The 22,109-nt window shown below is 51.6% G+C and overlaps 1 protein-coding gene across 2 annotated transcripts in view; it reads left to right on the top strand.

Moving 5' to 3' along the window:
- The window catches only part of LOC144822725 (uncharacterized), a 70,120-nt gene that overhangs the window by 38,472 nt on the left and 9,539 nt on the right, over positions 1–22,109 (top strand). For both annotated transcript variants that reach the window (XM_078680569.1, XM_078680561.1), the window contains exons 3-5: positions 3,399–3,473; positions 4,770–4,865; positions 7,073–7,162. In XM_078680569.1, coding sequence (XP_078536695.1) covers positions 3,399–3,473; positions 4,770–4,865; positions 7,073–7,162 — 261 coding nt within the window. The remainder of the gene's footprint in view (positions 1–3,398; positions 3,474–4,769; positions 4,866–7,072; positions 7,163–22,109) is intronic.

A 22,109-nucleotide genomic window follows, 5' to 3' on the forward strand; every position in this document is an offset into this window, starting at 1 on the left:
ACATTAATATTTAAAAGTGAAGTATTCTCCTGTCCAAAAGGTTCATTTGGCAGGTCATGTTGTAGTTTTAAGCTGCAGCTGACACACTGCATGGCAGGCCATGAGGCATGTTTGTTTTGTCATACTAGTGGATGGCATAGTAGTGCTGTAGTCCATAGGTGACATTTAACTTTCCGTGCCATTGGTATATTTTGCGACTCCATATGCTATGAACTTATAGGAAAGTTAAATATGATAATTAGGGATTAGCAAACTTTGAGGTTTTAGGGGCTCAGTGCACATACATTAATCACTGGACAGCAGTGTACCAGTGTGCACAGTTTACAATTAACAATAAAATTAAGCAAAAATGGGAGAGACCATGCAGAAAGGGGCATTTTCTCACAAATACGTTCTTCCATTAACATGTGTTGCTTACAAACAATTGGTAGATGGGATGTACTGTGGGTCTTTTCAAATCTTGAAATTTCCCATGATTTGAGCAGGGTGTTCTGATCTCCACTGCACAGCTGTCTCTTATATTCATAAATACATTCTGGACTCCGAACTCAAAATGGACTGCCAGATCCACGCTGTCCCCTCCTCCTGCTACCACACCCTCCACATACTCCGGAAGACCTTCAACTGAATTCCCTTCAAACACAGGAAAAAGCGTCAACCACTCCCTCATCAGCTGCAGACTAGACTACGGCAACACCCTCTACGCCGGGATCAACAAGAACCTCTCCCGCAAACCCCAGCACGTCCAGAACACTGCCGCCAGACTAGTCCTCAACCCACTGCACACATCAGCCAACACCTACAGTCACTACACTGGCTCCCAGTCGAGCGGAGAATTACCTTCAAACTTCTCGCTCACAAAGCCCTCCACTACAACGGACCCGCCTACATGAACCACCACCTCTCGTTCCACGGACCCCAAAGATCCCTGGACGCACGATGCAAACGACGCAGCCTGAGTCCTCCGCACCTGGATATCAGACTGCGCAGATTACCTCGCCCGCAACGCAAACACAACAGACAACACCCCAAGAAAGCCGCCGTGTTCACCACCGCTCTCCAAGAAGCCAGACGCACCTGCAGACACCTGGAGAAGAACTGGATAAACACAAAGACAACCGAAAACCACACCACCTACAAGGACGCCATGACGGACTACCACAACCAGATCAGAGCCACCAAGAGGAACTTCATCCACAACAAAATCCTGGCCAACTCCAAGGAACTTTTCAGTGTCATTCAAGAATTCACAAACCCACGCAGCGAAGCCACAGACATCAGCCCATCCCAAGACCTCTGCGACAACCTTGGAACCTATTTCCACCTCAAGATCCAAAAACCTGTACGACAACTTCACCGACCGTCCACCAGGCACCACAGACTGCCCCGCCCCCCAGAAACACCAGCTAGCCCTCCATCTCCAACTGGACACCGATCACGGCCGAAGACACCGCCTCAACCATGAAAAGCATCCACTCGGGGGGGCCCCCACCGACCCCTGCCCCCCTCACATCTACCACAGAGCTGCAGCCACCATTGCACCCGAACTACATCACACCATCAACACCACCTTCAAACCAGGCACCTTCTCAGATGACTGGAAGTGCACAGAAGTCAGACCTCTGCTCAAGAAGCCCACAGCTGACCCCACCGACCTCAAGAACTATCGGCCCATCTCGCTCCTTCGCAGCCAAAGTTGCAGAGAAAACAGTCAACAGGGAACTGACACGATTCATTGAAGAGAACGCCATCCTCGACCCGTCCCATTCCGGATTCCGAAGAAACCACAGCACAGAGACCACCCTACTCGCCGCCACAGAGGACATCTGCACCCTCCTGGACCAAGGCCACTCCGCAGCCCTCATCCTACTAGTTTATCAGCGGCCTTCGACAACGTCTCTCACCGCACACTAGTCGCCAGACTACACAACGCAGGCATACAAGGAACAGCCCTGGACTGGATCCAATCATTCCTCACCACAAGAAGCCAAAGGATCAGACTCCCACCCTTCCTCTCTGACCCCACGAAAATCACCTGCGGAGTCCCACAGGGTTCATCCATGAGCCCCACCCTCTTCATCATCTACTTGGCCCCTCTCGCAGCCATCGTCCGACAACACGGCCTTAACATTGTATTCTAAGCCGACGTCACCCAGCTCGCCCTAACCAAAGACCCCACCACTGCCAAACTCAACTTCCAGAAAGGAATGCAAGACGTCGCAGTCTGGATGACCAACAGCTGTCTGAAGCTCAACGCCGAGAAGACCGAAGACCTCGTCCTCGTTACCACCCCTTCTGCATAGGAAAGCACTTGGTGGCTGACCGCCCTCTGAAGCCCACCTACCCCCTCAGACCACACCAAGGACCTCGGCATCGCACTCGACTCATTACTCACTATGAACTGACAGGTCAACGCCGTCACCTCCAGCTGCTTCAACACCCTCCGCATCCTCTGCAAGACCTTCAAGTGGATCCTCCCTGAGTAAAGGAAGACAGGCACCCAGGCACTCATCACCAGCAGACTGAACTATGGAAACGCACTCTACGCCGGCATCAACAAGTCCCTACTCCGCAAACTCCAGACAATACAGAACACTGCCGCCAGACTCGTTCTCGGCATCCCCCGACACGAACACATCAGTCAGCACCTAGGAAGTCTCCACGGGCTCCCATGGAGAAAAGAGTCACTTTCAAAATCCTCACTCATGCCTACACAACAACGGACCCAAATACCTCAACGACAGAATCAACTTCCACGTATCCAAAAGAAACCTCCGATCCTCTAACCTTGCACTGGCCAAAACCCTGCGCATAAACAGAGCCAGAGCAGGCGGAAGATCCTTCTCTCACACTGCAGCAAAGACCTGGAACGAGCTACCAGACATCAGACGCGCCCCCTCCCTGAACACCTTCTGGAAGACACTCAAGACTTGGCTCTTCGGCTAAACAGATCTGCGGACCCCCTCCCGCAGCGCCTTGAGACCCTCACAGGTGAGTAGCATGCTTACAATTCCCTGATTGATTGATTGATCCCTCCGCTCAGCCCAGCTCTCTTGCGACTGTACCACTCATCAAGACATCCACAACAGGAGGACGCTCCTTCTCCTTCCTCGCGGCCAAGGCATGGAACACCCTACCTTTCTGCCTCCGACAGACATCTACACTCTCCAAGTTCTAGAAGGACCTCAATACTTGGCTGTTTGGAGAATCACCGTGATCAACCCGGAGCTGTGCGCCTCCCTTAACCCCCCACCCCCAGCGCCTTGAGATTCTTTTGGGTTAGTAGTAGCGCTTTAAAAACTCCTGATTGATTCATTGATTCTTACTGCAAATATTGTATATTTGTGTGAAAATTATGTTTACACTTCCTTGTATGACTGCAAATGTTTTCGTTTCAGGTACTTTTAAAGAAGATGATGGAACTGATTACCAGGATCCACAGGAGAGACTTCAAAGCACCAGTAGTTCCCTGAGTGAGTATAACACATTCCATCCTAGAGTCAAGAATATTAAAACATGAGTCTGTGCCAGAGTAGCGAGAGATGGTGACTGTACTCCTGTGCTGCAGAGAGCAGTTTCTTCGGGCAAGCCCTTTCTGTGTACCAATTTAAGAGGAGTATTTCACAGTTAAACAATATTTTGCCATAATTCTTAGAGAGTATTTCATACTCCCAAGTCACAACCTCCACACGGTCTCCCTCATCCTTCACTTATCAAACACATATACAACATACCTTATTAATATACCTACTTTATCTTAACCTAATTATCTGATAACAGGAATTTCAAGTCAGTTGAGAGTAGGCTGGATCCTGTGCTTTGTGGAAGAAAAGAGCTTTGGGGTACTTTCCAGAGTCCTTATAGAGAAAACCGGACAGGGAATGAGTTTAATGGGAATAGCATTCTGCTTGAAATAACCACCCGCCAACATGTTTATGCCACACTGACCTGTTGGGTAGTCTGTGGGCAACTACATTTAGATGTTTGATCAGTCGCTATGGGGTCTATAATTTCTGAACAGAGATTACACAAAAGTGCTGGACTTTGTGGACAAGCAGCTAGGTAGTGGGCTCCACCCTTTGCTGGGCAACTTGCTAGTGGGATAAAATTAGCCACACCACGACGTGCTCTGTCCATTTCAAGCCCAGTACGAGGCATGATGTGTTAGTGTGTAACCTCGGGAGCTTGCCCGAGGTTGTGCAAGGAAGTAATATAGCAGTGCCATTGTCCATGCATGAGAGGAAAACTACACAAAACCAGTATCAGTGGGATGGCAGCAGAAGTGCTGTTTGGCACAGAGAATTTTTAAGTTTACAAAACCTAGCTTTAGTAATGTCGTGTCAGACCACGAGCAGTGCACGAAAATAATTAAGGTCTCAAGTCTACTGTAATCCATGAATTTTAGGACTTTTCACATGATTTTTCCTGCACAAAGATTGTGGATGCAAATTTGTAGGCAAGATGGCGTAGTGGGCTAATGCATCCCGTGTAGAGATCTGTGTTTAAACAAAGGTTACAAGTTGGAAATTGGAATCCCACTGAGTCATTTCACTCTTTCATCCACATGAGGGTAATAACATTAGTAGCATTGAGATGATTAAGCATCAACACTCGTCATCAGTGCCTAGAGACAACACCAGGTGTAAAGTGAACAATGTTAGTGCACTTATAATTACCATTCTTATTATTGTACTCTTTTCTACAGTAATCCTGTTAATCTTTTCTAAATATTACTCTAAATCATCTGTTATTTTTTGTTCTCCTTTTAGAGCATCCTGTTATCACATCTGTATTTTCCTTGAGTGTGAAACTTGAGGACGAGATATGTCCGAAAGAAGAACCAAGTACTGAAGGAAAAACCATAGGTGAGCACACTCTTTGGCATTTGTGAGAGGCTGTTGTGTAGTTCAGTAATGTCTGTACAACATAAAAACGCGTTCTTCACTGTGACAAGGCCTCTTCTCTAAACTATGTGCCACTCAGTATGGCTTCCAATACAGAAATACTTTTGACTCCGTGAACCGCTGATAAAGTTTCACTTATTGTTAAGTTCGCTAGAATCCCAGCGATATTCTTTCAATGAGTTTGGAACAGATTTGGCAGAGTTTAATGCTTTAGACACATATATCTGAACATTATGTGGTAAGTAACGTCCACCCCAAATTTATTTCAAAATAGCAATTCTGCTACGGCTAGTTACACCTCCTCAGTACATGCTGGGTGTACTAAACCCTTATTTGAGCTCCATTCTGACTGTTAGGTGAAAAATTAGTGGGGGAATAAGATTCATGGAAAACTATGGGGACTCCTTTTTTAGAAAACAATGAGTCACACAAAATTGGAACTGTAGTTCTTGTTGAGCCCCAGTCTCTGATGGGGGCTGGCTGTCAGGACCAGGAAATTCTAGTAGTACCTGGGGCCAGGATTCCTCCTGTTGTATAGAGCATCATCTGTACTTACTGTCATGGAACTCTTCTGACATCAAAAGATATTGACTTTGAAGGCACTTCACCTTTGCTTTCTCAATCATAATTGATAATCTCAATTATAAGAAACATGGATGTCTAACAGTATTTGACTGCAGAATTGCACCATGTCTTATTTGCCTGCCAAACCTTCATCTAGGGTTAAACTTGGAGGTGTGGTACCTTGCAACCGGCATCTGAACCAAAGTGCATGTGAATGGAGCTCGGTTCGATGAATCCCTGGCTCACATTTTAGTTGTCATGGTCTGTTTTAAAGTTTGTCAACGACGTGGTTCTGATCAGGTCGTTGTTAATTGCTAGTGTCCCCCGTGCTGTCAACCTGATGGTCAATTTTTGAGCAAATGAAAACGTCTGGATTAACCAGACTATATTCAGTGGTGCATTTAATGTATATTGTCTAACAGGATATTGCAACTGTTTAATACAGCTGAACCTAGAATATTCCCATTCATACATTCAGTGCACTGAACAGAGAAGAGTAGGTGACAGATGGGGTGTGGGGGAGAGGAATTTTAATAATGGGAGGCTATTGGGGGATATTTCTGGGCGTACAATACTCACAGGGCGTTCAGCATCCATTGTTGCTTTCACCAACAAAGCTTAGCCTCTCATTTGAGATGCTCAAGGACGTCCAGCTCTCGCACTGCTCTGAGAGCAATTAACAAGCCCAGTGTGTATATCTGGATGTATGACCTATCTGTTGTACATGTGAAGGGGCGTGGAAGGGGAGGTAAACCCCAAGGCTAATTTCTTAACACGTCAAAGGAGTAATGCCCCTTTCAATTACAGCTGGGTATTGTGCTTGGATCTTTGCCTCCTTCTTGTTAATAAAAGATAGTGCAGTTATTGATATTATTCAGGCTTTTAGAAGGTTCTCAAAAGATGCTGCTAGGCATAATTTACAAAGGAAGGCAAGAGGGTTGGGCTCTGAAAACTCATCTACTTCTTTGTTTTACGAAGATAGGAGAGTTGTAGGGGTAGACTTTATAAGAGCAGGTACTGAATTTGGGAAACAGTTGTTCTTAGGAGTAGGAAACCTAAACAGAGGTTTGAAAATCTTATCATGTGGAAGCAGTGCAGAAAGTTCTCCATAATTAAGAATGGCCAATATACGCAGATCTGGAGAATAGTAACCAAGGTCCCCCCTTCCAACCCCCTTTCTTTCCTCCTCCCCTCCCCTGTTCAGAATAGAAAAAGAGAACAACATGACTATAATTTGATTGCTTGCCCCTCAACTGGTGTCTGTTTAGCTGAATTTCCTTACACCGGTATAAATAAACTTAGATTTTCTCACTGCAGTGTTCAGTTTTCTATAAGAAAGACTCTCCTAATTGGTTCAAAAAGTGTAGGACACATGTTTGTGAATCACTATTGGTGACATCAGGTGAGATCTGGCAATTGTTTCTACAAGTGACTACACAACAAACCACTCATCCACATATGTGCAAATACAATTTCCAGCAAACTCATTTGCGGTTGATGTAATATCTTCAGCATATCGCAGAATCTCCCTGGAAGTATCTGGAGTGAATGCCTTGAACATTACCCTATAGTAAAATTAACTTCCATTGCTTTCTTCCTGTTAGGCGAAGCGTCCTCTGAACTGGCATGTTTTGAAAACTGCAGGGAAGAAATGTGTGTGAAGGAGGAACCTCTGTTCGTGGAGAGAATCTCAGGTGAGCACTAACGAGGGGCCATTCAGAAGGTTATGAGTGACTGCATTTCGAGATTTTTGATTCTTTAGCTTCATATAGAGCTTGGAAGAAGTGATGCCCAAAGGAAGCCTTTTGTGTAATTGCCTTCCAACTGCAAGATTTTAACTCTCCACATATTTGTAGGCTGAAGTATGTTTTATTTAGCTGAAGGTATATTTTCTGCCAATCCCAGGACACTTTCAGTCTGCCCATAGTCTTTTATCCGGGCTGGAGGAGTCTGACAAGAAACAATTCCGTGGTGAATGGAGAGAGAGAGGTGAAATTTGCCACGCAGTAGAAGCAGAAAATGCCTCCAGGAAACAAATGCTTAATATTTTTAACACAAAAATAATACGGAAAATCAGAGCCAGTGTTCTAGAATCTTCACAGCTGAGCAGAAAAACAACTGAGGAATCAATCATTAGAGTTAATATAGATTCATTCTTCCATCTAGTTCTGAAAGAACAACAACGTAAAACCTCAAAGCCATGCAAAAACCTGGTTAAATGAGGATCGAGTTAAAAAAGAATGATTCCACCTGGACCTCGAATCAATCACTGCACATTGGGCCTAATTCATAAAGGATACTTACATTATTAAGTACGTTTACACTTTTGAGTGAGTTTCCTACTTTTCGATAATCACAAACTGCACTTTTGTAGTAACTTACACTTTGTAGTAGCTCCTGCACTGCTCATGGCCAACCACTGGTACTACAAAACCCTCTCATAGAAAGTAACTGAGGTAGGGACTACCTTCATTATATTATAATTGAATAATATATATGTACTATTTTGTAAATATATATTTTAACATCAATTTATGTGTGTGTATATATATATTTATAACTATTTTCAATAATGTAATTTAATATTTCATATGGGTGTTTTATTTTATGTGTTGCAGTACCAGTGGTTAGCCATGGGTAGTGCAGGACTTTCTACAAAGTGTAAGTTACTAATTAAGTGGAGTTTGTGAATCATGCCCTTAGTGTTCTGCTGACAAACTAGCCTTCAGAATTCAACAAAGTAGGGTACAAAACAGCCATGTTTGTGCATGAAAATAGTAGATGTTGGGAATCAAACTAAACACTCCTCTTAATGAACAAAACCAATTGGAATTAATCAGTTTGCCCAACATACGTTTCCAGGACTTACAATTTTGTATTGTTAAAAAAAAAAAAAAAAGTTTTCAGTCTTCAGACACCATGTTGTGAGGGTAGCACACTGGGAAATACACAAACTCTAAATCTGCCTGCAATCTGTGCATCACTAAATATGATTAATATGAAATCGGCTGGTGAGGTAGATAATAAAACCATGCATGACCATCCTCTTTCTCCAAAATGTATTCAACTGTTGAGTTTCCTGAGATGCAGGAATGTATGGGGTTTATGTTGCTAGAACCTAGCTACAAAGTAGGAGAGTGCTATAGAAGACTCTTTACACAGGGAAAATGAGAAGGACCAGGATGCACTTGAAGTAAAAGCCATGGAGGGAGATATGCTAAAGGGTGGTGGCGACTGGGAATCACATTGGAGATGGAGGGTTCTGATGGGGCGAGAGAACGTACATGAAAATAATTTTGTAAATAAGGCCAGGTTGCCGCATAGGATCTGGGAGGAGGTCCTAGAAATGTAATGGGGCTGTAAGAAAGGAGGAAGGTGGGAAACTGCAGGTATACTGGAGAGTTGTTTTTTTTTTTTTTTTTAGGTATACTGGAGACATAGGACAAGATTAATATAGCTTTAGTAGGGCTGTTGCTTAGTGATTACTTTGTAACTCGGTGTTGCAATGTGTCTTCAACTCGTTCTGGAAGCGGAGCATGAATGGACCTGGTAGATTTTAACTGGGATGGAACTCTACGTTCTTGAAGCACAGCTAAAGGGTTAGGGGCCAATTACGACTTAGGTGGTGCTGCGACGGCTGTGCACCAGCTTAGCACCGCCAAAGCCGTGCAGGGACTGTCCCTCCTGAAAGCATCCCCTTGACAACGGGGGCATGGGTGCTCTGTAGGACCCCATTTGTATTCCCCTCCACCAGCCTTTTCAAGGGAATTAGCCTGCCATTAAATGGCAGGCGGAGAGGAAACTCGTAATATGCTCCGTGGACCACGGCGGTCCAAACTTGCATATTGTATAGGTCTCTGCGCTGCGCCACTGCCAGGGAACGGCAGTTCTCTGGCGTAGCCGGCGGTGGTTCAAAAAGCTGCCTCGTAATAGGGCAGAAGCAGGATTGCCACCCGAGTACCGTGGTCAAAGACCTTGGTGTCTTGTCTTCTCCTTGCTGCTTTTCCTAATTTCCATGCTGGTTATAACTGCTGCTATTGTGCATCTTGCATGTTCCAACGGAGGTCTTGATCTGGATCAATAGGTACAGAAGAACTAGCTTGAATGTAATCAAGACTGGCTTCAGATGCCAGTGGAGCTCTGTCAGTATTGGTGTGAATAGGTAATTCTTTCTTAGATATTAAGAGTAGACTGGCTGCTGCATGAACCGTGCTCATCAGCCGTGTCCCTGTGGGATAGAAGTCTGCCAGCAGAGTATTACTTCCATTCACATAAAATAGTTCTAGTGCTATGCTGCCATTCGGAATTACACTTCTCTTGGCTGTGGACAAGAGTAAGAGATGACCTTGACCCCAATGTGTTTTTCTGCTCATTGTTTAATAGAACACATAATTGGTTTGGCATTACTGAGGTTGCATTACTTGGATAGAGGTCTGTAGAATACAGTGCTATAAGCATGTATAGTTTTGTGATTTTTCATTGACTGAATGGCGGAGGAATGACTCAAGGCTCCTTCATGTTAACTCATCAATTCAACATGTACACAAGGTCCCTGGCAGGAATTCTGCAACAGTTTGAGCTGATCAACCCGGTCTTTGCTGATTGCACACATCTTCCAACTGGGCTAAACAGTATCATTAATCATGTGATACATTATGTTAAACATTGCTACTTTCCTGACTGAGATTTAGGTATGGATGTAGGAAACCTGGTTAACATTGAATGGAGATGTTAGAAGGGGCGATCTCGGAGGGCCAGGTATTGCTCACCCAACCACCCCAGGACCCACCTCTCCCACAGATCTTGCAGAGTCTTATCGTGAGGTCCCCACCGGGGAGGACTTCGGGTCTAGGATCGTACGTACTGAGCTCACACCACACTTACGAACAGACACCACACCGTTGGATTCTAATGACAAGTTCTTTATATGCAGTAAGAAGAAAGTAGCACTCATATGTACAAATGATCGAGGGATCACAACATCTTTGAGGATTCGGGAAGAGGGAAGCGGGACAGTCTTTAGCCCTTGGGCCAGTACGACACGTACCCTGCGCACAACTCTCAATCCTCGAGCCGGGGGATACGGATGATGATGGGCGTACTGGCTGCTTCACTCACGTCGAGTCGGCTCGGTTGTGATGGTGGTCTCGATGGTCCAGCCGGACCAGAGTACTCCTCGAGCCGCAACGAGGTCAGCAGGGCTCGATCCGGAGAAGTTCTTGAGGAGCCGCGACAGCGTCAGCAGAGCTCAGATGGTACGAGTTCAAGCTCGAGCCGCGACAGCGTCAGCAGGGCTCCGAGGTCTTAGAGAGGACGAGCTGCGACAGCGTCAGCAGGGCTCGATCCGGAGAAGTTCTTGAAGGAGCCGCGACAGCAGGGCTCCGATGGTTGCGAGTTCAAGCTCGAGCCGCGACAGCGTCAGCAGGGCTCCGATGGACTTAGAGAGGACGCGCTGCGACAGCGTCAGCAGGGCTCAGGTGGTTCAGTTCCGAGTTACGAAGAAGGAGTCGCGACAGCAGGGCTCAGCGATTCAAGATGAGTTCTTCTTAGGGTCAGCCGCGATCAGATCAGCAGGCTTCAGGTCCAAGATACAACTGCCCGCTAGTTGTGGTGCGGGCCTTGATATAGTCCCTTGGCCCTTTGATCTCCGGACCCTCGCAGGTGGAGGTCTCATGACTTGGGGGGGCTGGTCGTTGGCAAGGTCCGGCGGTTGGCTCTTTGATCTCTTTGGAAGATGCGTCCGGGAATTCCCAGACGCTCAGCAGGTCTGGAGCCAGCACTCGGGGAGGCCAGAGGTGCGATCGAAACTGGCCCACAGGGGAGGGCCAAAGGTGTGACAGAAACCAGTCTCGGGGGAGGCCGGAGGTGCCATCGAAACTCCCTGGCTTATCTCAATTGGGGAGCCCTTTACCCCCCAGTCGGGATTGGCACGCCTTTGGAGTCTGGGTTTCGCTGGGGCCGGGGTCACGCTAGGCCCAGCGAGTCAGGGCTCTCGGGAAGGGAAAATGGCTGCCGGGCCTTGTGGGGCATGCAGGCCTGGTCGCCGGGTACGGGTTCTGGGCGTTCGGGGAGCAGGACGACCAGGAAACTCGGGGGCTGCTACTCTAACGGGGTGCTGCGCAGGGAACTCAGGGTGCAGGGTTACGCTCACAGGGTGCGGGGGAACAGGGGCTGACCACGCCACGAGGCCGGGTCCAACACGCGTCCCCCCCAGCTGAAGGCGGGGAGGACTACCCATCCTCTTGGGGGTTCTCTTCGCTGAGGCGGAAGAATCGGGACAGGCCGTCTGCGTTGGCGTGGTCAACATCGGGCCGGTGCTCAACAGTGAAATCCATCCCCTGGAGGGAGATGGACCAGCGCAACAGTTTGGGATTCTCCCCTCTCATCTGCATTAGCCACCGGAGGGGTCGGTGGTCGGTCTGGACCCGGAAGTGAGTACCGAACAGGTAGGGCCTCAGCTTCTTCAGGGCCCAAACCACCGCAAAGGCCTCCCGCTCGATGGTGCTCCACCTTTGTTCTCGAGGGAGTAACCTCCGGCTAATGAAAGCCACTGGCTGGTCGAGGCCATTTTTGCTCACCTGGGAGAGGACCGCGCCGATGCCATGTTCGGACGCGTCCGTCTGGACCACGAACTCTCGGGAGTAGTCGGGGGGCCTGTAGCACTGGGGCAGTGCACATGGAGTCTTTTAAGGTTTCGAATGCCTCTTGGCAGGCGGGGGTCCAGCTGACTTTCTTCGGCTGGTTTTTGGAGGTTAACTCCGTGAGAGGGGTTACGATGCTGCCGTACCCCTTGATGAATCTTCGATAGTACCCCGTGAGCCCTAGGAACGCCCGCACTTCCGTCTGGGTCGTGGGGGCCTCCCAGGCCACGATCGCATCGATCTTGGGCTGGAGGGGAGCCATGAGGCCGCTTCCGACCTGGTGCCCCAGGTAGACTACGGACCCCTGTCCGATCTGGCACTTGCTTGCCTTAATGGTGAGACCGGCCCTCTGCAGGGCCATCAGTACTTTCCAGAGGTGCTGGAGGTGTTCGGACCAGTGTGAACTGAACACCGCGATATCGTCCAGATACGCAGCGCTGAACTCCTCCAACCCAGCCAGTACCTGGTTAACCAGCCTCTGGAAGGTGGCGGGGGGCGTTTTTCATCCCGAAGGGCATCACCCGGAAATGGTAGTGACCTTCCGGGGTGGAAAAAGCGGATCTCTCCCTGGCCCCTTCTGTGAGGGCGATCTGCCAGTATCCGCTGGTCAAGTCGAACGTGCTGAGAAAGCGAGCCGCTCCGAGGCGGTCAATGAGCTCGTCTGCTCGGGGAATGGGATGGGCGTCGGTTCTGGTGACTGCGTTGAGTCCGCGGTAGTCGACGCAGAACATCAGCTCGGGAGCAGCCCCGGGGGCGGCCGCCTTCGGAACCAGGACCACGGGGCTGGCCCATGGGCTGTCAGAGGCTTCGACCACTCCGAGGGCTAGCATCTTGTTGACTTCGGCCTTGATGCAGGTCCGGACTCTGTCAGGGACGCGGTAGGCTCTGTGCCGTACCGGAGGGCTGTCCCCGGTGTCCACGTCGTGGACGCACCAGCAGGTGACGCTGATGATGAGGGAGAAAAGGTGGGAGAATGGTCCCAGTAACTGGCGACAGTCCTCACGCTGCTCAGGGGTGAGGGAGGAGGAGAGGCTCACTCCCTCTACAGAGCCATCATTTTCCTTCGCACACAGGAGATCGGGGAGAGGCTCCGTTTCCTCTTCCTCTCCATCGTCGGTGGCGAGGAGCAAACTCAACTCAGTCCGTGCGAAGTGGGGTTTGAGGCGGTTCACGTGAAGGACCCTCAAGGGGTTCCTGGGGGACTGTACATCTATCAGATAGGTCACTTGGCTCTTGCGTTCCACCACCTTGAAGGGCCCTGTCCACTTGTCTTGCAGGGCACAGGGCTCCACAGGGGCCATCACCCAGACCTGCTGTCCGGGCTGAAACTCGACCAGAGTGGCATTCTGGTCATACCACCGTTATTTCTTCTTGGCTGGCCTCGAGGTTTGCCTCGGCCAGTTCTCGGAACTTTCGCGTCTGGTTCCTGAGGGCCAGGATGTATCGAAACACATCTGGAGGGGGCTCTGGGGCCGCCGTTTCCCATCCTTCTTTGACCAGACTGAGGGGCCCCCTGACGGGGTGCCCATAGAGCAGCTCGAAGGGGCTAAACCCCAAGGATTTCTGGGGGACTTCACGGTACGCGAAGAGGAGACCGGGAAGGGGGACGTCCCACTTGCGCCTCAGGGGTTCTTCGAGTCCCATGATCATTCCTTTGAGGGTCCGGTTGAACCGTTCAACCAGACCGTTACCTTGGGGGTGATATGGGGTGGTGAACTTGTACGTCACCCCACATTGCTGCCAGAGGGATTTCATGTACTTCGAAATGAAGTTTTTCCCTCGGTCGCTCACTACTTCTCGGGGGAATCACACCCGGGAGAAGATCCCCATGAGGGCCCGCCCCACTACGGGGGCCGTCACCGTTCGCAGGGAAATGGCTACGGGGTAGCGGGTAGCATGGTCCACCAAAACGAGGATAAATCTGTGGCCCAAGGAGGTCCGGGGGTCGAGAGGCCCCACGATATCTATTCCCACCCGCTCAAAGGGGGTACTGACCAAAGGGGGGGCTTCCTCCGCTCTTCCCGCTGGACTGACACGTGGGGCAGGATTTGCAGTGGGCCTCCACATCGGAGCGCATGCCGGGTCAGTAAAAGTGGGTGACCAGGCGGTGATACGTTTTGTCCTGTCCCAGATGTCCCGCCAGGGGCACATCATGGGCTAGGTTCAGGAGGAAACCGCGGAAGCGTAGGGGTACCACCAGCACTCGGGCTGACCCTAGCTCGGCAGACTTTTGTTCGCTGTACAGAAGGCCGTTTGCTGCCGCGGCCCAACCAAGGACGGACAGGAGGTCTGTTCGATGCAAAATTCTTCCCGGGACGGTCCTCCTTCCTGGCGCCACTGGGCCAGCTCAGGAAGGTTGTCCAGGCTCGGAGTCGGGTCGACATCAGGCCCGAGGGGACCTGCGTCGGAGATGAGGCTCTCCTCGGGGGACAGCACGGGGCGTTCATGTGCCACAGGGACCTCGGGGACTGGCTGGGCGTTCTCAGGGATTATCCCCTCGGGGGTGGCCACTCGTGCGGTCATGGAACGAGTGCTCACACAGGCCCATTCGGTCAGGCCCACCATCTCTAGGTGGGTCCCTCGCTCTACCTGCTTCCACGGGGAGCTCTCCAGGTCGTTACCGAGCAGGCAGTCCACGGGCATGTCGGTGCGGACCGCTACTCGTAACTCTCCGGAGACGCCCCCCCATTCGAACGGGACTTGAGCTATCCGGCAGGTGCGGACGGAATTGTCAGCTGCGATCACCCTGCAGGAAGCGCTGGGGACAATTTGGGCTTCAGTGACTAAGTGACACTTTACGGCTGTGATACTGGCCCCCGTGTCTCGGAGCGCCCCTACGCGGTGGCCATTGACTGTTACCTGTTGTCGGTACTTTTCGGTGTTGTCGGGCAGGGGGGCTCCGGGGACCATTTCCCTATCACCCAGGGAGACTAAGATCATAGCTGTGGGGTCACCCCCCTCGAAATCCTCCTCCCCTTCCTCTTCTATGGCTACAGAGGCTAACTGGCGCGCTGGGGGACCCGCAGCGGTGGGCTTCTTGAACAAAGGGCATCGGGGGTCATTGGCATAGTGCCCTGGCTGTTGCCAATGGAAGCAGACTTGGCTGACTCGGGGCCCTGACTTGGCTGGAGGGCACCCTGCGCGCGCTGTGGGAGACGAGGTGCCGGGCTGGTTTCTGGGGGGACTGCGCGGAGACCCTACCTGGGACCCCCTCTGTCTATTCTGACCCCCCCTCCCCTCGGGCAGGAATATCCCTGTTCGTTTCGGCCAGAGTCTCCCCCGGGCCCACGGGGGAATCTGGTGCTCACCCAGCGATCGGCCTCGACGGCCAGTTTCCGGGGGTCAGCCAACTTGCTGTCCAAGAGGTGCTGTCGGAGTTCCACAAAGCAATTTATGGACAAATGTTCATAAGCAATGAGATCGATGAGCCCCTCGAAGGTGGATACGTTGCTGCCCTTGATCCAACCCTCCAGGGCCCGGCTGTAGAAATTCACGTATTCTACCCACGTGGTGCCGGGGATTTTTTTGCAGTCTCGAAACCTTTGTCGGTACATTTCCGGGGTGAGCCCGTACCGGGTGAGGAGGGCCTCCTTCATGTGGCTGTAGGAGGTTTGCTCGGAGGACGGTAGGTCGAGTAGGGTGTCCCTCCCTTCGCTGAGGAACCTACCCCACAGCCCGGCCCCCCAATCCTTTTGTGGAACTCGGTGGGAGGTCATGGCGACTTCGTAGGCTTTGAACCATTGCTGGATATCATCGTTCTTATAATATTCTTTGACCACATCCTTGGGGATGTGGACCTTGGGTTCCACCGGGGGAACGGCCTCTCGGGCCCCTGATGTTCGGTTGTCGTCGCTCCGGGCCTTCAGTTCAATCTCCTTCAGGCCGCGCTCATGCTCCAGCTGGAGTCGTTTCCCTTCGTGTTCTCTCTGGAGTTTCTTCTCCTCCAGTTCTCCTTGCAGCCGCAACTGCTCGATGGCTAGCTTCTTCTCGGCTATCCTGAGTTCTCCGTCTATCTTCAGGCGCGCTAGTTCCAGCTCGTGGTTTCGGTTGCGCTCTCGGTCGGTCATCTCCTCTGGCGACAGACCTCTCTCCGTGCTGGGACTCCGCGCCGGGGACTCTGCTCTCTCAACCCCTTGGGCACGGGTTTCGCCCAGTGGCCCTCCGTCTCTGCCGTCTTCTGCCGGCGGGAGAGGATGTGCTCCGGCCTCCACCCAGGCTGTCAGGGCTTTTTGAAAGTCTTCTTTGGTGCTTAATCCCGTTGTCGGGATATGGAGATCTTTGCAAAATTGCTTCAGCTCTCGGTGCGTATACTCTTCCAGACGCTCCATCTGGAATGTAGTCTCGTTGTCCGTGAGGCTCATGGTTTTGTTCGGTTAGTGTGTCAGTTGTACGATCCCTAGACGTAGGTTCTTATCGCGACGCTGCCACCAATGTTAGAAGGGGCGATCTCGGAAGGCCAGGTATTGCTCACCCAACCACCCCAGGACCCACCTCTCCCACAGATCTTGCCGAGTCTTATCGTGAGGTCCCCACCGGGGAGGACTTCGGGTCTAGGATCGTACGTACTGAGCTCACACCACACTTACGAACAGACACCACACCGTTGGATTCTAATGACAAGTTCTTTATATGCAGTAAGAAGAAAGTAGCACTCATATGTACAAATGATCGAGGGATCACAACATCTTTGAGGATTCGGGAAGAGGGAAGCGGGACAGTCTTTAGCCCTTGGGCCAGTACGAGACGTACCCTGCGCACAACTCTCAATCCTCGAGCCGGGGGATACGGATGATGATGGGCGTACTGGCTGCTTCACTCACGTCGAGTCGGCTCGGTTGTGATGGTGGTCTTGATGGTCCAGCCGGACCAGAGTACTCCTCGAGCCGCGACGAGGTCAGCAGGGCTCGATCCGGAGAAGTTCTTGAGGAGCCGCGACAGCGTCAGCAGGGCTCAGATGGTACGAGTTCAAGCTCGAGCCGCGACAGCAGGGCTCCGAGGTCTTAGAGAGGACGAGCTGCGACAGCGTCAGCAGGGCTCGATCCGAAGAAGTTCTTGAAGGAGCCGCGACAGCAGGGCTCCGATGGTTGCGAGTTCAAGCTCGAGCCGCGACAGCGTCAGCAGGGCTCCGATGGACTTAGAGAGGACAAGCCGCGACAGCGTCAGCAGGGCTCAGGTGGTTCAGTTCCGAGTTACGAAGGAGGAGCCGCGACAGCGTCAGCAGGGCTCAGCGATTCAAGATGAGTTCTTCTTAGGGTCAGCCGCGATCAGATCAGCAGGCTTCAGGTCCAAGATACAACTGCCCGCTAGTTGTGGTGCGGGCCTTGATATAGTCCCTTGGCCCTTTGATCTCCGGACCCTCGCAGGCGGAGGTCTCATGCCTTGGGGGGCTGGTCGTTGGCGAGGTCCGGCGGTTGGCTCTTTGATCTCTTTGGAAGATGCGTCCGGGAATTCCCAGACGCTCAGCAGGTCTGGAGCCAGCACTCGGGGAGGCCAGAGGTGCGATCGAAACTGGCCCACAGGGGAGGGCCAAAGGTGTGACAGAAACCAGTCTCGGGGGAGGCCGGAGGTGCCATCGAAACTCCCTGGCTTATCTCAATTGGGGAGCCCTTTACCCCCCAGCCGGGATTGGCGCGCCTTTGGAGTCTGGGTTTCGCTGGGGCCGGGGTCACGCTAGGCCCAGCGAGTCAGGGCTCTCGGGAAGGGAAAATGGCAGCCGGGCCTTGTGGGGCATGCAGGCCTGGTCGCTGGGTACGGGTTCTGGGCGTTCGGGGAGCAGGACGACCAGGAAACTCGGGGGCTGCTACTCTAACGGGGTGCTGCGCAGGGAACTCAGGGAGCAGGGTTACGCTCACAGGGTGCGGGGGAACAGGGGAGGACCACGCCACGAGGCCGGGTCCAACAGGAGAACAAACGGATGCCCTTGACTTGACTATATTGCGCCTATGAAATCCTGTATGAGTCGCCCCAATCGCCCACAAGCAGCTTGGTTTACGGTTCATCTGCGAACTCAAAAGTAACTCTGTAGAAAGTTGGAAAGAGTATGGCATGAGATGGACAGAAACCAATATTATTCCACCCTGACCAGCTATCATTAGAAACATAACAAGCATTTACAATGCAATGGTCTCGGCATTATTAAAGGTAGAGCTATTGGCATAGCTCATGATTTTTTTTTTTTTTAGATCTTAAATAAATGGCATTGTCATTTACAGTGCCAATAGCTTAATCGTTAAATAAATGGCATTGTCATTTACAATGCCAATATGTTAATCGCTCGCAAATGCATGACCTATTGCATTTACACCCAACAAGAGCCACACACAAAGCCACCCACACACACAGAGCCCCACACACACATAGCCCCCCCCACACACACATAGCCCCCCCCCACACACATAGCCCCCCCACACACATAGCCCCCCCACACACAGAGCTCCACACACAGAGCGCCACACACACACACAGAGCCACACACACACACACAGAGCCACACACACACACACAGAGAGCCACACACACACACACAGAGAGCCACACACACAGAGAGCCACACACACAGAGAGCCACACACACAGAGAGCCAGAGCCACACAGAGAGCCAGAGCCACACAGAGACCCAGAGCCACACACACACACCCCGAGCCACACACCCCCACCCCCACCCAGAGCCACACACACACCCCCACCCAGAGCCACACACACACCCCCACCCAGAGCCACACACACCCCCACCCAGAGCCACACACACACCCCCACCCAGAGCCACACACACCCCCACCCAGAGCCACACACACCCCCACCCAGAGCCACACACACCCCCACCCAGAGCCACCCCCACCCCCACCCAGAGCCACACACCCCCACCCAGAGCCACACACACACCCAGAGCCACACACACCCAGAGCCACACACCCACCCAGAGCCACACACACCCAGTGCCACACACACACACCTAGAGCCACACACACACACCTAGAGCCACACACACACCCAGAGCCACACACACACACCCAGAGCCACACACACCCAGAGCCACACACACACACCCAGAGCCACACACCCAGAGCCACACACACAGAGCCACACACACACGCCCAGAGCCACACACCCACACCCAGAGCCACACACCCACACACAGAGCCACACACACACGCCCAGAGCCACACACACACACCCAGAGCCACACACACACCCAGAGCCACACGCACACACACACCCAGAGCCACACGCACACACACACACACCCCCAGAGACACACACACCCACAGACACACACACCCACAGACACACACACCCACAGACACACACACCCAGAGCCCCCCACACACACACCCAGAGCCCCCAGCACACACACACCCAGAGCCCCCCACACACACACACACCCAGAGCCCCCCACACACACACACACCCAGAGCCCCCCACACAAACACACCCAGAGCCCCCCACACACACACCCAGAGCCCCCCCCCCACACACACCCAGAGCCCCCCACACACACACACCCAGAGCCCCCCACACACACACACCCACCCAGAGCCACACACACACACACACCCAGAGCACATCTACTTACAGTGCCTCTACCCATGCTTCTCTCTGTATACCCCTGCCCCTCACACTTTTGCTACCTCTACCTGCTCCTCACTCTGTACACACAGTGCCTCTACACCTCCCTCACACTCCATGTACCTGCCCCTTACACTGCCGCTACATGCCCACCATACTTCTCACTCTGTACGCACCTTCCCCTCGCACTTGTGCTACTTCTCATGCCCCTTCACACACTGCCACTGTACACGCTGCCACAGCATGCACCAGAAGCTCGCAAGCTTGGGTGACATCACCCCTCAACGCTCCTCACAGACTCCGAGTTATGGTAAAGACTGTTGACATTCATCATTACAGATACAAGGGCGCAAATATGAAGTCATCTTCAGACAGAGCGGCGCTTCTGCCCGCAATGACGGGAGCCTCTGCTCCCCGTAGCTGTGCGCCCCACACGGCCCTCCACCCCTCAGCTCGCCCTGCCCCGGTATTTCCCTGCACACTATGATCAGGTTCTTCCGCTCCACATCGCATTCCTGCTAATGCTCTTCTTACGGGAGAAGTTGAGGCTCAGGGAAGCCATCTCGGACCACAGGACGTGCTCAGCCCCGCAGCCCCTCCATGCACCGGTACTCGCCTGCTGTGCCTACGATGTGTGCGTGTGTTACCTCAGCGCTAAGAGGCAATGGCTAGCATGAGGCAGGGGTGGAGTGGGTCCCTGGCATTTGCGAGGGGAGGCACAGACAGTGGGCGGGCGGGAGAAGGCACGGACAACGGGAGGGAGGGCGGGGGATAAACAAGGCACAACAACGGGAAGGGGAGGATAGAGAGCATGGACAACAGGGAGGAGGCGGGAACAAATGGATCGCTGACAACGAGAGGAGGGCAGGAGGATGGAAAACACAGACAATGAGGGGTGTAACTTACCTGCAATGGCAGCGGGGCTGTTCCAGAAAACAACCCAAAAAACCTCACCGGCAGACGCAGAGACTCTGGAGCGGCAGCAGGATCCACTCGTGCCAGCGTTCACCGAAAAAAAAAATGGTGGCCGCAAAGCTCTGCAAATTTCGGATTCGGGGGCGTGTTCGGCGTTCTAAAAAAGGGGCGTGGCTAAAAAGTGGAAAGAACAGCACGAACACGCCCCCGAATCCGAAAGAGACGGAGCTTCTTTCGAGGGATGCCTCTCTCCTCCAATGGCTGGCCTCCGCTTTTAGGAAGCCAGCCAATGGAGGAGAGACGAGGAGAGAGGCGGGTTTAAGCACCCTACTGAAAGACATTAACCACTTGGATGCTAAGGCATGTTCATGGGGTCTATGTAATTTCCATTGAAACCAATGGAAACTCCATGACGAGCTGGGCTCGTCATGAGCGTCGAAGGGGTTAAATCTCCGACTTCCGGTTGGCAAGCCAGCCTTCGGTCCTCGACCTAATAACTGCATGCAAAATGCATATATCATTGCAGCTAACAAAGGCTGGAAACTCCTCAAAACCCTTGTATCAAATCCTCAAGTCCTTTATTAATCCGAAGGCATGTAAAAGCCTCGAGACCCCTTCCCAACAGCTGTGCGATGGTCTTGCTTTATATTTTTCTCAAAAGATAGAGCTTATATATGGTAAAATCACGGCAGCAGGCAATTTGCAGCAAAATCCTATGTACTTAGATAAACCCAAACCGGTCAACCCTACGTTACTTAATAACTTCCCCATCATCACTGTTGCTGAGGTTGAAATACTGATCCATCAGATAAAGTCTGGATCCCCTTCCGACCACATTCCTGCCAAAGTTATTCCATCTCTGACTAAACAGCTTGCCCATGTGGTACAATCTCTCCATTACAGAGGGCCAAGTTCTGCGGGAGTGGAAGATCGCCTAGGTCAGACCTATCCGTAAGAACTCTAAAATTCCATGGATGGATTTTTCCAACCTCCGCCCCATCTCAATTCTTCCATTTTTGAGCAAGCTAATGGAGAAACATGTTAACATCCATCTTTGTAACTTTGTCGAACTGACTGGATGTTTAGACCATTCCCAGTCTGGCTTTAGGCCCAAATACAGCAACGAATCTGCATTACTTGTAGTTACAGATAACATCAGAATGTCCCTAGATAAGGCCATTCTATGATTCTGGTGCTTTTGGACCTATATGCAGTGTTTGACACAGTTTCTCACAGTGTTTTGCTCACAAGATTGAAAGAGGTGGGGCTAAGAGAATCAGCCTTATCATGGATGAAGAGCTTTTTGTCTGATCGCTCCCAGAGTGTTAATCTTGGCTTGTATCATTCAGGCTCCTATGAAATTGACCAAGGGAGTACCTTAGGGCTCATGTTTGAGCCCAACATTATTTAACATCTATGTTGCTCCCCTGGCCACTCCTAAGGACATATGGGTTTATTCCCATATCATATGCCAATGATACGCAGCTCCTTTTCCCATTTAACAAGTTTACGGATGCAGT

Source organism: Lissotriton helveticus, chromosome 1_1 (assembly GCF_964261635.1).
Source record: "Lissotriton helveticus chromosome 1_1, aLisHel1.1, whole genome shotgun sequence".
NCBI lineage: Eukaryota > Metazoa > Chordata > Amphibia > Caudata > Salamandridae > Lissotriton > Lissotriton helveticus.